Source organism: Pelodiscus sinensis, chromosome 33 (assembly GCF_049634645.1).
Source record: "Pelodiscus sinensis isolate JC-2024 chromosome 33, ASM4963464v1, whole genome shotgun sequence".
Taxonomy (NCBI): domain Eukaryota; kingdom Metazoa; phylum Chordata; order Testudines; family Trionychidae; genus Pelodiscus; species Pelodiscus sinensis.
This window is the reverse complement of record NC_134743.1, coordinates 1,987,415-2,000,909: the sequence shown is the minus strand read 5'-3', so window position 1 is coordinate 2,000,909 and position 13,495 is coordinate 1,987,415. Positions and strand designations below refer to the sequence as shown.

Here is a 13,495-nt window from a genome sequence, read left to right as displayed (position 1 = left end):
GTACATGTACTCCAGTGGATGCTGGAATCTCTGGGGGCTGGGCTGTGCTTTGGGCCAAGAGCTGAAATCACTGAGAGCTGACATCACTAGGTTTGGCCCAGAGCCAAATCCGCACTAGCCAGGAGAAGATGCAACGAGCAGCGAGCAGGGTGGCGTTGGAGAGGCGTGAGGAGCGGCCAGCAGAAAGGTGGCAGCGAACGGCGATGAATGGCCAGCAGAGCGGTGCCAGAGAGCAGTGAGCAGGTGGATGGCGGGTGACCAGCAGGGTGGGTGAGATGCCTTCTACCTGTCTGCCCCCAACATGGGAGGGGGGGTGAACTCTGCGGATCACCTCTGAGCATGGGCAGCGGCTGAGTGGGATGCAGAGAAGGGCTGGGCATGTGAAGGGACATTTACATTGCTGGACTTGAGAGCCCGAGAGGAAAAGGACATTGTCCAGCCTACCAAAACCAGCTGATTTTGGTTATGAACTCTGTGGGGTTTTCCTATGGACTCTGTCTGTGGTGTTTTCCCAAATTAATGCCACATTACTTCCCATCCTTTTTAGTAAAGGCTTCTTTCCTACACTCAGACTCTGTGCTTGTGAGAGGGGAAGTATTGCCTCCAGAGACGCCGAGGGGTGTTGTGTGGATTTCCCAGCTTACTGGGAGGGGTCTTGAGCCAGTTCTGTGTTAGATGGATGGAGAGGAACCCCTAGACACTGAACCCAGCCCTGGCTGCTGTTGGTGCTACCTGGCAGAAGAGTTACAGGAGTCACATTAGAGAGCTTACAGAGGCACAACTACATTGCTGCAGCTTCACTGCTGTGATCTCTCTAGAAGCTGTCATGGCTGATGCCCCACTCTTGCATGATAAATCAGAAGTGGGGGCCCACGAAAGTACCCCAAAACCTTATTTCTCCAGGCTTTGGTATAAAACTCCCCCCCCCCAATCCTAAAAACCTAGATTTTGGAGGAAAAAAAATCCGCTGCCACCATCAAGTGTTTTTGAACCCTCAAACAGGTGGACACTTGAACGAACCTCAGGGCACCCAAAGCTTTTGTCTCCAAAGAGGTTGAAAAAGAAAGAGAAAATACAAACTGCAGTCTGTGGTTGCTGCGTTCTAGTCAGAGGCATGCAGATCCCACAGACAGATTTTCCAGGACACAGAACTGAACCAATAGCAGGTTAATAAAAAAAATAAAGAAGTTTTATTATCAAAAAAATAGTCCTGTTCCAAGCATAGTTGGATTGGCTAGATGGTAAGAGCCACCAGTGAATAAACTCATGGGGAATTTTCCCATGAGCTCAAAACTTAGGGTATGTCTTCACAGACGTTAGTTCGAAGTAACTTTGATAGGCACTACACACGCGAACTGCTAGTTCGAACTTAATTCGAACTAGCGGAGCGCTTAATTCGAACTAGGTAAACCTCATTCCACGAGGACTAATGCCTAGTTCAAATTAACTAGTTCAAATTAAGGGCTGTGTAGCCACTTAATTCGAACTAGTGGGAGGCTAGCCCTCCCCAGCTTTCCCTGGTGGCCACTCTGGGCACCACCAGGGAAACTCTTCTGCCCCCCTCCCGGCCCCGGACCCCTTAAAGGGGCACGGGCTGGCTACAGTGCCCGTGCCAGGTGCAAGCCTGCTAGCACCCAGCCAGCAGACCCTGAACCTGGCACGGCTCGAGCCAGCCACCCGCTGCCACCCAGCCCTCCGCCTCTTCCCGGGACCAGGCTGGCGGCTCCCGGGAGCCTGCCCAGGTCCGCAAGAGGCGGGCGCCTGCCTGGTCTAGTGCAGACATCGTGGACCTCATCCACGACCTTCTCACTAGGCACAGGAAAGTGGCCGTCTAGGGCAGGAGAGCTGCCACCCAGGAGCAGGTTTGCATGAAAATCAAGGTGGTCGAGTGAGACCCCGACCCTGAGCCCTGAGCTTAGAATGGCCGTACTGGGTCAGACCAAAGGTCCATCTAGCCCAGTAGCCTGTCTGCCGACAGCGGCCAAAACTAGGTACCCTGGAGAGGATGGACCGAAACAATGACCAAGCCAATTGTCTCGTGCCATCCATCTCCAGCCTTCCACAAACAGAGGCCAGGGACACCATTTCTACCCCCTGGCTAATACCACTCCATGGACCCAACCTCCATGACTTTATCTCACTTCTCTTTAAACTCTGTTCTAGTTCTAGCCTTCACAGCCTCCTGCAGCAAGGAGTTCCACAGGTTGACTATTTGCTTTGTGAAGAAGAACTTTCTGTTGTTAGGTTGAAGCCTGCTACCTATTCATTTCATTTGGTGTCCTCTAGTCCTTCTATTATGGGAACTATTGAAGAACTTTTCTTTATGCATCCTCTCCACACCACTCATGCTTTTATAGACCTCTATCATATCCCCCCTCAGTCTCCTCTTTTCTAAGCTGAAAAGTCTCAGTCTCTTTAGACTCTCTTCATATGGGACCTGTTCCAAACCCCTGATCATTTTAGTTGCCCTCCCCTCTCCCACACTCTCTCTTCCCCTCTCCCACCTCCTTTTCCCAGTCTCCCCGAGTTTTGTTCAATAAAGAGAATTTCTATTTTTGAACACGTGTCCTTTATTTTGTACATCAGGAAGGGGGGGCTAGGGAGGAGTAAGTGGAAGGAGGTGAGGGAGGAATGGGGTACGAGCCCCCGATGGGGAGGACTGGGCTGGCTCTGTGGGTTCCTCGGGGTGGAAGCTCTCCTGAAGCCCCTTGATTGATCCCCCCTCCGGATGGCAGCCTGCGGCAAATGCAGCTGGGCCGATGGCCGAGTGCTGTAATGTGCCGAGTGTGGGCATTCAGGGCACTCCAAGCCATGAGTGCTTTGCTGTCCCCCATCGAATTAGACAAGCGAGCAGGGAACCCCTGAGAACTGTCTGTCCGGGGTGGGGGTCAGGTCCCTTTAAGCACAGCCCTCGGCTAGTCTGAGACAGCAGCTCCACGCTCTAAGTCCTAATCTGATGCCCTGCCGGCACTGCTTCCGGCCAGCCTTAACTTCGGTTCAGGGTCCACTCAATGTGGACATGCTAGTTCAAATTAGCAAAATGCTAATTCGAACTAGTTTTTAGGTCTAGATGCACTAGTTCGAATTAGCTTTGTTCGAATTAACTAATTCGAATTAAGTTAGTTCGAATTAGTGCTGTAGTGTAGACATACCCTTTGTTACAAAAGAAATGAAAGCCCATTTCTAACAGCACAGGTGTCTGTTTATGTCTTCTGTCATGGTCATGAGGGCTGGCCAGCAGCCTGGGAACTCAGGAGTTAACTGTGTCCCTATACCTAGCCAGGTAGCATTCAGCCAATAGAAATGCAGGTAGGGATTTCAAACTGAGACAAAGGAATTTGGGGGGTTTCTCTCCTTTGTCTCTGGGCCAGTTTGCTCTAGAATAGTACAGACATCAGATCCCAAGTCCCATAACAGAAAACAATAAAACCTAACAGAGTGTATTTCTACACTGCAAAGTTAATTCAAACTAACAGCTGTTAGTTCGAATTAACTTTAATAGCGGCTACACATACAAACCGCTAGTTCGAATTTAAATCTAACTAGCAGAGCGCTTAATTCGAACTAGGTAAACCTCATTCTACCAGGAGTAACGCCAAATTCGAATTCAGTAGTTGGAATTAAGGGCTGTGTAGCCACTTAATTCGAACTAGCTGGAGCCCAGCCCTTCCCAGTTTGCCCTGGTGGCCGCTCTGGGCCAAACCAGGAAAACTCCTCTCCCCTCCCCAGCCCTGGGGCCCTTACAGGGGTAGACTTGCCACTGGGCACGTGCGAGAGCCAGGCCTGCCAGCAGCCGCAGACCCTCAGCCAGTGGCCACACAATGGCAGCCTGGAGCAGCCAGCTCTCCCCTGCCCAGGAGCCAGCCAGGGGCCTTAGACAGCGCGCACCCTCCTGGACTAGTGTGGAGGTCATGGACCTCATTGAGGTTTGGGGGCAGCCCCCCAACCTCCATGGTCTCCGCTCTAGGCGGAGGAACGCGGCCGTCTACAGGCGCATAGCGGCCGCCATGGCCAGGAAAGGCCACAGGCGCACCCCGGAGCAGGTGCACGTGAAGGTCAAACAGCTGCGGCAGGCGTACGCCAGGGCCACCAGGGGCGCCGCTGCAGGGGCTGCCACCTGCCCCTACTTCCCCGCCCTCGACCGACTCCTGGGGGGCGGGGCGGTCTGCGCCAGCCTGGGAGACAGCGACCTGGGACCAGAGGGCCCCGACCTGGGCACAGCAGAGGGGCCACCACCAGCTGTCCCGGCACTGGAGTCGGCAGGGTCGTCCAGGGAGGCCCTACCAGGTAAGTGCCAGCACTGTCCCCTGCCCGGGGGGGGAGGCGGGAGGGAGACCAGGGACCGCGCGCGTGGGCCATGCCTCCCACAGATCACGCAGCCACTTGTGCACCTGCGAGCACATGCCCTGCCACCCAGGGGCCGTGGCCCAATAGGCACATGCGTGTGTGGAGAGACCTGACACGTTCCCGACCCCGGGGCGGGACCCTGCAGGATGCTCTCCCTTCACAGGCCCCTTCTACACAGAGTCAGGGGACATCTCCCCCCCGCCCCGGCCACACTATACACGGCACAGGGGCATGGGTGCAGTCTTGGGGCAGCTCCCAATCCCGGGGAGAGCCAGACATCCTGACCATGGCCTCTGTGCAAGCACATCGGTTCTGACAGTGCAGGGCACGGGTGCCCTCACGTCGCAGGGGCGGGCTGGGCATCGTCCACTGCGTCCCCAGGGAGAACTGACCACTTCTCTTCTTTCTCTACAGCTGCACCAGCTGCTTGTGCAGGGCGCTCCCACACCTGGCAGAAGTACTGGGACCAGCACCTGGGGGTCCTGAGAGCCCTGCACCACACCATTGAGGCCTGGACGCGGGAAGACCTGCAGCTCCGCCGGGAGCAGCTGGCTGAGGACCGAGCCATAAACGCTAACCTGCAGGCCCTGCTGCAGAGCATGCTGCTCCGCGCCGGTCCTGCACCTGCTGCCCCCCCCCGCTACGGGTCCTCCTCCCACTCCTGCCCCCCTCCCACCTCTTCCTCCTCAACCTCCACACCCTCATCCTCAATGTCCACCCCCCCACCTCAACCTCTGCACCCTCCTCCCCATCTCCCCGGGGACGCCGAGGCCTCCTCCCCCGCCATGCTGGGAGGCGGTTGGCCCGGCGAGACCCCCACCCCTGAGCCCTGAGCTTCTCCTTCCCCTTCTTCCCCCTTCCAGCTCCCTCCTCCCAGTTTTCCCCCTCCCCTCTCCCACCCTCTTCCTGCCCTCTCCCGCCTCCGTCTCCCCAGAGTTTCATTTCCCCTCCCCAGTTGTGTTAAATAAAGGGAGTTGCTATTTTTGAAAATACGTGTCTTTTATTTGACATCAGGAAGGGGGGGCTAGGGAAGGGTAAGTGGAAGGATGAGAGGGAGGAGTGGGGCACAAGCCCCCGGTGGGGCAGACCGGGGAGACTATTAGCGCTCCTCAGGGTGGAAGCGCTTCCGCAGGGCCCCCTGGATCCTGACATCCCCTCGATGGTCCTCCCGGATGGCAGCCTGCAGACAGTGCAGCCAGGCTGCCGGCAACGTGTCCACGAGACGCAGCAGAGTCCCCGGGGGCAGGTCTGGTTCCATGTTGCAGCGTGCCGTGGTGTCCCGAGTGAGGGCAAGCAGAGCACTTAGCGAGGTGGACCAGCAAGCGGAGAAACCTGAGAACTGTCTGTCCAGGATGGGAGTCAGGTCCCTTTAATCACAGACCTCGGCTAGCCTGAGGCAACAGCCCCATACACTAAGTCCGACCCTGATGCCCTGCCGGCACTGGTTCCGGCCAGCCTTACCTTCAATTCAGGGTCCACTCAGTGTGGACGTGCTATTTAGAAAAATTCTATTTCGAATTAGTTTTTTTGTCTAGATGCGTTATTTCGAATGAGCATAATTCGAATTAACTAATTCGAAATAAGTGAATTCGAAATAGTGCTGTAGCGTAGACATACCCAGATTGATCTAAACTTTACCCTTCTGACACATTCTGAAGAGTCTTTTTCTTGGAGAGAGACATGTCTTCTGTCTCCCTCAGTATTCTAGAGCAAACCGGCCCAGAGACAAAGGAGGGAAACCCCCAAAATCCCTTTGTCTCAGTTTGAAATCCCTACCTGCATTTCTATTGGCTGAATGCTACCTGGCTAGGTATAGGGACATAGTTAACTCCTTAGTTCCCAGGCTGCTGGTCATCCCTCATGACCATGACAGAAGCCATAAACAGACACTTGTGTGTTAGAACGTATTGGGGTAAGACCCCCCCCTGAGACCAGGAGAGAGACCACTCAGATTAAGAGGGACAAATCCCAGCCTATATGCAGAAGGGAAAAATTCAGCCTGTCCAGCCAGAGGCACATGGTATAATATTTACATGAATTATGGGCATTTTGCAGCTGTGTACAGCACCAGAGCACGTAGGGATCTGACTCATCGCAAACAACCAAGAGCCATTGTTTGTGGGATCCGTCACCTGTGATCACAGAGAGCATGTCTGGAGAATGAAACTGAATGCTAATGGCAAGACAATTCTCTATAAAATTGACTCCTGAGCTGATGTCTCTGGCATTTCAGATGGGACTTAAAATCTACACTTTGCTAGGTCTACACTGCAAAGATAAATCGGAAAAAGAAACACCATTTGCAGTACGCAAATTGTGTATCTTTTTCCGCTTTACTGTTAAAAGAGGCTTTTCCAAAATTTGGCATGTCTACATGGTGCCACATTTTGGAAAAAAAGTCCTCTTTTGACACATCCCTCTTCCGCGTAAAATGAGGTTTACAGGGATGGCAAAAGAGCACGTCTGCTTTTTTGAATTTTTTTCTGAAAAAGCAGACACGCTCCTTGGACATGGCATTGATTTCCGGGATACGCCGGTATCCCGGAAAAGTGCTGCAGCCTAGATGTAGCCCTCCAGTCCCTCCCAGAGTAGAAGTCACCTAAAACAGCTGTAACTAGCCCTGGACTTATCTGACCTGCCTGTGCGAGTTCACCACAGAAATAAGTGTTATATCAGAAAATCTTCCAGCAAGTTCTTCTGCCTTTCTCACCAGGCCCATCTTGGCTGCCACACTGCAGCTCAGAAGGTCGCTGGTTGTCTGTGGTTCTTTGATCACATTCACTCTCAATGCAAAGCTCTAGTCTTAGCCTATGGAACTCCTTGCTAGGTGATATTGTAAAGACCAAAACTATAACAGGGTTCAAAAAAGAACTAGAGAAATTCATAGAGGACAGGTCTATGAGCTAGGATGGGAAGGGATGTAACGCCATGCTCTGAAGTGTCCCTAGACTCTTTTTGCCAGAAGCTGGGAGTGGATAACAGGGGATGGATCACTTGATGATTGCCTGATCTGTTCATTCCCTCTGAAGCACCTGGCATTGACTCCAATTGAAAACAGAATGGGTACAGGGCTAGGAGCATTGCTCTGCTCTAGTATGGCCATTCTTATGTTCTTAGGACCCTGGGCTTTTGAAAGGGGAACCAGTACAACTCAACATAAGAGACAATACTGAACTATATAGCGCACAAACGTTCCCACCAGAGAGACCTTGAAGAGACTAGCTGCAGATTTAGGGAAATTCAGAGTCCTTCATTACCTGGTCACCATGGATTATTTTTCCGGGTGTATAGAGACAATGTAATTGAAAGGCACATTGCGGTGTTATCGAGACACTGAAGTGCATTTTTGCTCACTTGGTATTCCAGAGCAACCAGTGACAGACAATGGACCACAGTTCACTGCAGCAGCATTTGTCATTCCGAACAAACTGTTATCCCAAGCTCCCCACATTACCCCAAGCAAATGGAGAGGCTGACGGAGCTGTATAGGGAACCAAGAAAACCCGATAGCAGGAAGATCCATTCCTTGCTCTTCTCAGTTACAGAGCCACACCCATAGCAGCTGCTGAAAACAGTCCAGCACAGCTCCTGATGGGAAGACAATTCAGAATCCTAGAATCCTAGGGCTGGACAAGACCTCAGGAGTCATCGAGTCTAACCCCCTGCCCAGAGCAGGACCGACCCAACTAAATCAACCAGTCCAACTTTGGAAAAGAATTGCTTTCCAAAGGAAAGGGACCAGACACGAAGATGCCAAATAAGATAAAAAAGTTAAACCTCCAGAGCCACATGCGGCTTTTCAGAAGTTAATATGAGGCTCCTTGCATAGGTACCAAATCCAGGGCTGGAGCTACAGGTGCCAACTTTCCACTGAGCTGGAGGGTGCTCGCTGTTCAACCCCAGCTCTGCCCTAGGCCCTTTCCCCCCAGGATCCTGCCACTTCCGACTGAGCCTGTCACACCCACGCTTCTCCCCTCCAGTGTCTCCCACTGAGCGAGAGCGGATCCCAGTGGGCAGGAGGAAAAGGAGAAGGAGGCGCTGACCGATGGGGCTGCCAGTGGGCGGGATGTGGTGAGAGGTGTTTGGGGAGCTGATCAGGGCTGGTGACATAGAACTGTAGCTCTTTGGCAATGGGCGCTGGTACATTCTGGCTCCTTCTCAGGTTTAGGCTGGACACCCCTGGGCTACACTGACATACTGTAATGGCACTAGGGGCGGGGTATTGCAAAATGGGACCCTACCCCACCCTAAGTTATCTTGGGGGGACAGGAAGCAGCCCACCCCTCACTATCCGCTACACAGAGAAGCAGGCTGGGGAAGCGGAGGGACACTAGTAACTCCAGGAGATTTCTTGCCCCAATTTACCTAGAGAGGCTACACCAGCAGGGCCTTGCCTACGGGGCCCCGAGAACACTCTGGGATTGGGCTACTGCCCTGTTACCAGCTATCCTCCCTCTTGAGGGACCTCACAGCTGCTCCTGCATCCCGAAGGCCGAACCTGAACACTGTAGACTATGGCAAAGGGGCTTCCAGATCACCTTGTCCCCTCACCACACAGCACCCCCTCCCCAGCTGCTGTCCACATGTCGGCGTCTGTGAGCTGCAGCGCTCCTGCCTGGCTACTGGACAGCTTTCCAATCAGTAACATGGGCGGGGCTATCTGGGGTTGTGCTTTTATCCACATCTGACATGTAAAGAAGAGCACACACAAAACGCCAACACAAACACAACAGATTTCTCTCTGCCTGGAACAGCCTGGCAAGGGGTGAGAATTTGTGAGCAAGTTTAAGGGTGCACTAAGCAGCTGAAAGATTTGAAAACATGCTAAAGCAATCGTCACACTCTAGCTGATACCTGCATGGGAAACATACTGAATGATTGACTCTGAATGTACATGTTGCAGTGCTTTGTGCTTTGGAGGACAAGATTAAAAGTCAAAATGATCTGGGCTAACGGGAGTAACGGTCTGAAGTAAATAGGATGAAATTCAATTCAACACAGGAATAAATTGCCTAGGGAGCTAGCGTGGTTGAGGAATCTCCCTCACTGAAGACTTTTTAGAGTGGGTTAGAGAAACGCTTGTCAGGAAAGGTTTCGATAATACCTAGTCCTGCCATGTGTGCAGAGAACTGGACGAGATGCTCTCCCAAGGTCCCTTCCAGTCCTGCGTCTCTGCGGTTCTATACAAACCAACACACCTTCAGCAGTCACACTCTCTTCTCTGGGATGCTGAAATTCGGTGCTGTGGTTGCTCACCCCAGAAGGGGGTGTGCTGAGGTGATATTTCATCCACTGGGTTATGGCTTCCCTTGATGCTTTCCCACCTCTGTTGGGAGGGGGCACAGTGGAGAGCTGATCTCAGTAACACTCACTTATCTCCTGTGTCCCTTCCCCTCACTCACCTGCTCTCTCCATACCAATTATCTCAGCAGCCTCCCGCCTCTTTTCTCTTTTTGCACTAGCCTCACATCTCCCCCCCAACAGAGCCTGGTTTGGAAGGTGAATGCTGGTGATTGCCCACGCTGATGAATGCCTGGTGACTGCCCCAGCCGAGTACTCACCAGTCAGTGGGTGCTCAGCCCCTGTAGCCAAGAGTCAATGGAAAAGGAAAGAAATCGAGAAAAGAAAAACCCTTCCTCCTCTGAGCTCCGGCCTGCTGTGAGGTGGGGCTGCCTTTGTCCAGGCCGTACACGGCTAACACAGGGCCCTTCCCCAGGACAGGACCAGGCAAACCTCTGCAGGGCCAGTTGCAGTCATCTGCCTGGCTCAGGGGCTGCTGGACGCCCCCAAGGCCGGGGCAGTCACAGCTCCCTGCACGGCGGGTCTCGAGGCAGCGTGTGGGGGGATGTTTCTGGGACAGCTCAGCCCGCCCTGCTGCCCACTTGCTCCCCCTTGCGGGGTCTCTGCCTGTCTCCTGCTCCCACACAGCACGGCCCTGATCCTCCAGCCCCTGGCAACCCCGTCTCTGCTGTTGGGTTCGCTCCCTCTGCAGGGCCCTGTCCAGCTGGGCCTGTTGCTATATCACAGTGGGACCCTGGCCCCTCACCAACCCTCGGCCCACCCCCACTGACCCTGGCTCCCCCTCCGCATCGCTGACCTTTACCTCACACCTCTCACTAACCCTCGCTACACACGCCTCACTGATCCTGGCTCACCCCCCACGAACCCTTTCCCCACCCTCCTCACTGAACCCCTCCCCTCACCTCTCCTCACCCCACCTCCTGACTGGCCCGGGCCCTCCTGCCCCACTGCCTCGCCCCCATTCACTGACATATGCCCCCTCACCAACCCTCACCCGCTCTCCTCAGCACCCCATGACCCACGCCCCTCACCAAGCCTGGCCCATCCCCCCACTATTCCTGGCTACATCCGCGGGCCCCACTCCCCTGCTGACACTCACTGTGCTGCCTCTTTTCTGCAGCCTTGCGAGAGTCTCTGGGCTCCGCAGACCCTGCCCAGCCCGCGCACCCCACACAGGGGCCGAGGGAAAGGTTCAGAGCCAGAGACTCCTAGGCCAAGGGGGCTGCGGGCCGCTCGTCAGCCCCGTGGGCTTGGTTCCTAGCTGTGCACAGTTGCTCGTATCTCTGTTAAAACACAGATTGTTTGCTTGCACCAGTTTACAAAGTGCCCAGCTTGCGCTGAATCCGTGACCTGTCCCGTTCCGTATTTACACTCCCCGGTTGTGTCATCTGCAAACGTTCTCAGCGACGAGCTCTGCTTTCAGCCCCAGCGACGGGGCCGGCGGGTCTGTGTGGGCCCACAGAGCGGCTGGCCAGCCCTCTGGAAATGCCAGTGGGGGCTGAGAGGGAGCTGCGATTTGGGATGGTAACGTGTCCTTGTCCCCCAGTGATGGCCAGAGCCGGAGAAGGGCTGTGTCTGGGGACAGCACGTGTCATGGCTGGTTGTGAGCACAGCAGGGCAAAAGCTCTCCCTGGCCGTGTGGTGCACAGCACCAAGCACAGCAGGGCGGGTTTGGCTGGCACAGCGCAGGCTGAGCGGGGAGCTGACTGCTCTGTAGGACCCCATCAGGGAACCCCGGGGAGGGAGAGGAACCAGTGAAGCCAAAGGACAGTGTTGGCACAAGAGCTACTGGGGATAAACTAGCCAGGAATCACGTTAGGCTGGAAATGAGAAGGGGGGTCGGGACCAGCCTCCTAACGGGGGAGGGGAGAACAGCCTCACGCGCGTGAAGATGGCGCTTGGTAAGCGTGTGACGGGGATTGTATGACGTGTCCTCCCAGCCCGATGCCCCGTGTTCCCAAAGAAACCAGCCCAGGGGGGCTGGGAAACACCTCCAGGAGTCACTGACAGACGTTAAACAAAAGCTAAACTTATTGTGCTGTAAAATCGTACATGCAGCTAGATAAACCCTGGTAAGACCCTCCCCAAACCATCGCCCCCACTCTCCTGCCCCCAGCAGCAATGCACCCAGGAGTCCCGGCTCCCAGGACACAGCTATGCTGTGCCTGATGGGTGGGGATGGAGGAGAGCAGGTTGCCCACGGGGCTACTCAAAGCCAGAGCAAAGGGAAAAGGCCACTCACCCCACAGCCAGGCCAGCAGGATGGGGATCCTTGTGTACCCAGCTCCAGAGCAGGCAGCTGAACTCCTGCCACGGGGGCGTCCAGCTGGGAGCAGGCAGTGCCCAGGAAACCCCATGCCCCACAGCAGAGGTTGCGGGGCAGCGTAGCCAGGCACTAGTGCAGGCGATGGCCCTAGCGAGAGAGGCAGGCTGAGCTCGGTGTGACGGTCACAGGCTGGGAGGTGGGGGAGATGGGGCAGGCACCCAAGGGGGCAGGGTGTGTGACAGGCCTCTCATTGCTGAGACCCCTCCCTCTGCACCCCCTAGCACTGCCCCAATGGGCGTGTGCAATGGAGACCACAGAGGGGAAGTGACCCACGTGCCCAGCGCTGTGGCCTTATTTATATCACTGGATTGTGAAATCCGTGTTCTGGGAACATGCTGAGCAAACAAACTCCTCTTGGAACAGCTGGCTCTGGGACACATGGGGCAGGAGGGGCAGTTCCTGGAACAGGTTTGCAGGGACTCAGTAGAAACGACCCACGGAGGGCTGGAGGACTCGGGACAGGCACCCAGGTTTGGCTGAGGGGATGAGGATCAGGTGCCCGGGTTTGGCTGAGGGGGCGAGGACCAGCCGATGCCGTTAAAGCCAGGCTGATGGCCGTGAGGACACCCTGACTCCAGCTGAAGGCTGTGGGTCTATGCCCACCTAAAACTTCGGTCAACCCAGCTATATTGCATCGGTGTGTGTGAAAAATCCAGAGCGCTGGGGACGTGGTGAGGCCGACCTATGTCCTGGTGTAGCCAGCAGAAGGTGAACAGAAACATTCTCCCATTGACCTGGATAGCATCGCTTGGAGGGGGGATTAACTACGGTGACAGCAAAGCCCCTTCCATTGCTGCAGGGTCTGTATTACAACACTCCAGCGGCACAGTCCTGCACGTGTAGGGTCGACACAGCCCTTGTCTGCCCAGGGCAGGGGCATCACTGCACCGGCCTCACCCTGGGGGGCACCCCATGTACCTAGAGCACAATCACACCTGAGCTTATACCCAAGACCTGTTTCCATGTCACTATCTCGGCAAATCCCAGAGAACACGGCTTCCTTGCGGAGCGAGGGCCCAGTGGCCCAGTCCCTGCTAGCCCCTGATGCTCTCTGGGGGCTGTGGGTCTATGCCCACCCTTGGGGCTCTCAGTGGACCATGGAGGCGTTTGGCGCCTGTGTGATCACCGGCTGCGGAGCAGCTTTCGTTGGTAAACGCGCTTCATCATCCACTGGTCTGTTCCAAGGGAGCCGCCGCTGGAACCGAGAGCTGGCGGGGGGGAGGGGGGGACGCTGGGTTCAGCTACCAAGACCTCAAGCTGATATTGTCTTGCCCCAGCCCAGGGAGCAGCTGAGCTAGGTGACGAGAACCGAGAGCTCCCCACTGTGGACAAGGCCTAAGATGAGCGTTGCCCCCGAGCTGAGGCGTGTCGCTGCCAGGGCGTGGGGCTGTGCAGAGGTGTTGGCTCTCACCCCCCGAGCCTGTGCCAAAGCCCGGAGCAGGCAGCGCTCTGGCAACTCGCCCTGCACCAGGCGTGCGGCTCCCTGGCCGTGCCGTGCCCAGCTCACACACACTCACAGGG

General features: G+C 55.4%; 2 protein-coding genes across 3 annotated transcripts in view; one reads left to right on the top strand and one right to left on the bottom strand.

Moving 5' to 3' along the window:
- The window catches only part of LOC102457460 (scavenger receptor cysteine-rich domain-containing protein DMBT1-like), a 71,926-nt gene extending 59,735 nt beyond the window's left edge, over positions 1–12,191 (bottom strand). Inside the window, exon 1 of one of the 2 annotated variants that reach the window (XM_075914359.1) lies at positions 11,891–12,191. In XM_075914359.1, coding sequence (XP_075770474.1) covers positions 11,891–12,005 — 115 coding nt within the window. In that variant the 5' untranslated portion in view covers positions 12,006–12,191. The remainder of the gene's footprint in view (positions 1–11,890) is intronic. The other variant, XM_075914358.1, reaches the window with a different exon arrangement.
- On the top strand, positions 3,977–5,405 carry LOC142823392 (uncharacterized). The gene is made up of 2 exons (XM_075914423.1): positions 3,977–4,287; positions 4,762–5,405. The coding sequence occupies exons 1-2, from the start codon at positions 4,008–4,010 to the stop codon at positions 5,178–5,180; spliced, it is 699 nt and encodes a 232-aa protein (XP_075770538.1). The 5' UTR covers positions 3,977–4,007; the 3' UTR covers positions 5,181–5,405.
- Positions 12,192–13,495: the final 1,304 nt, after the last annotated feature.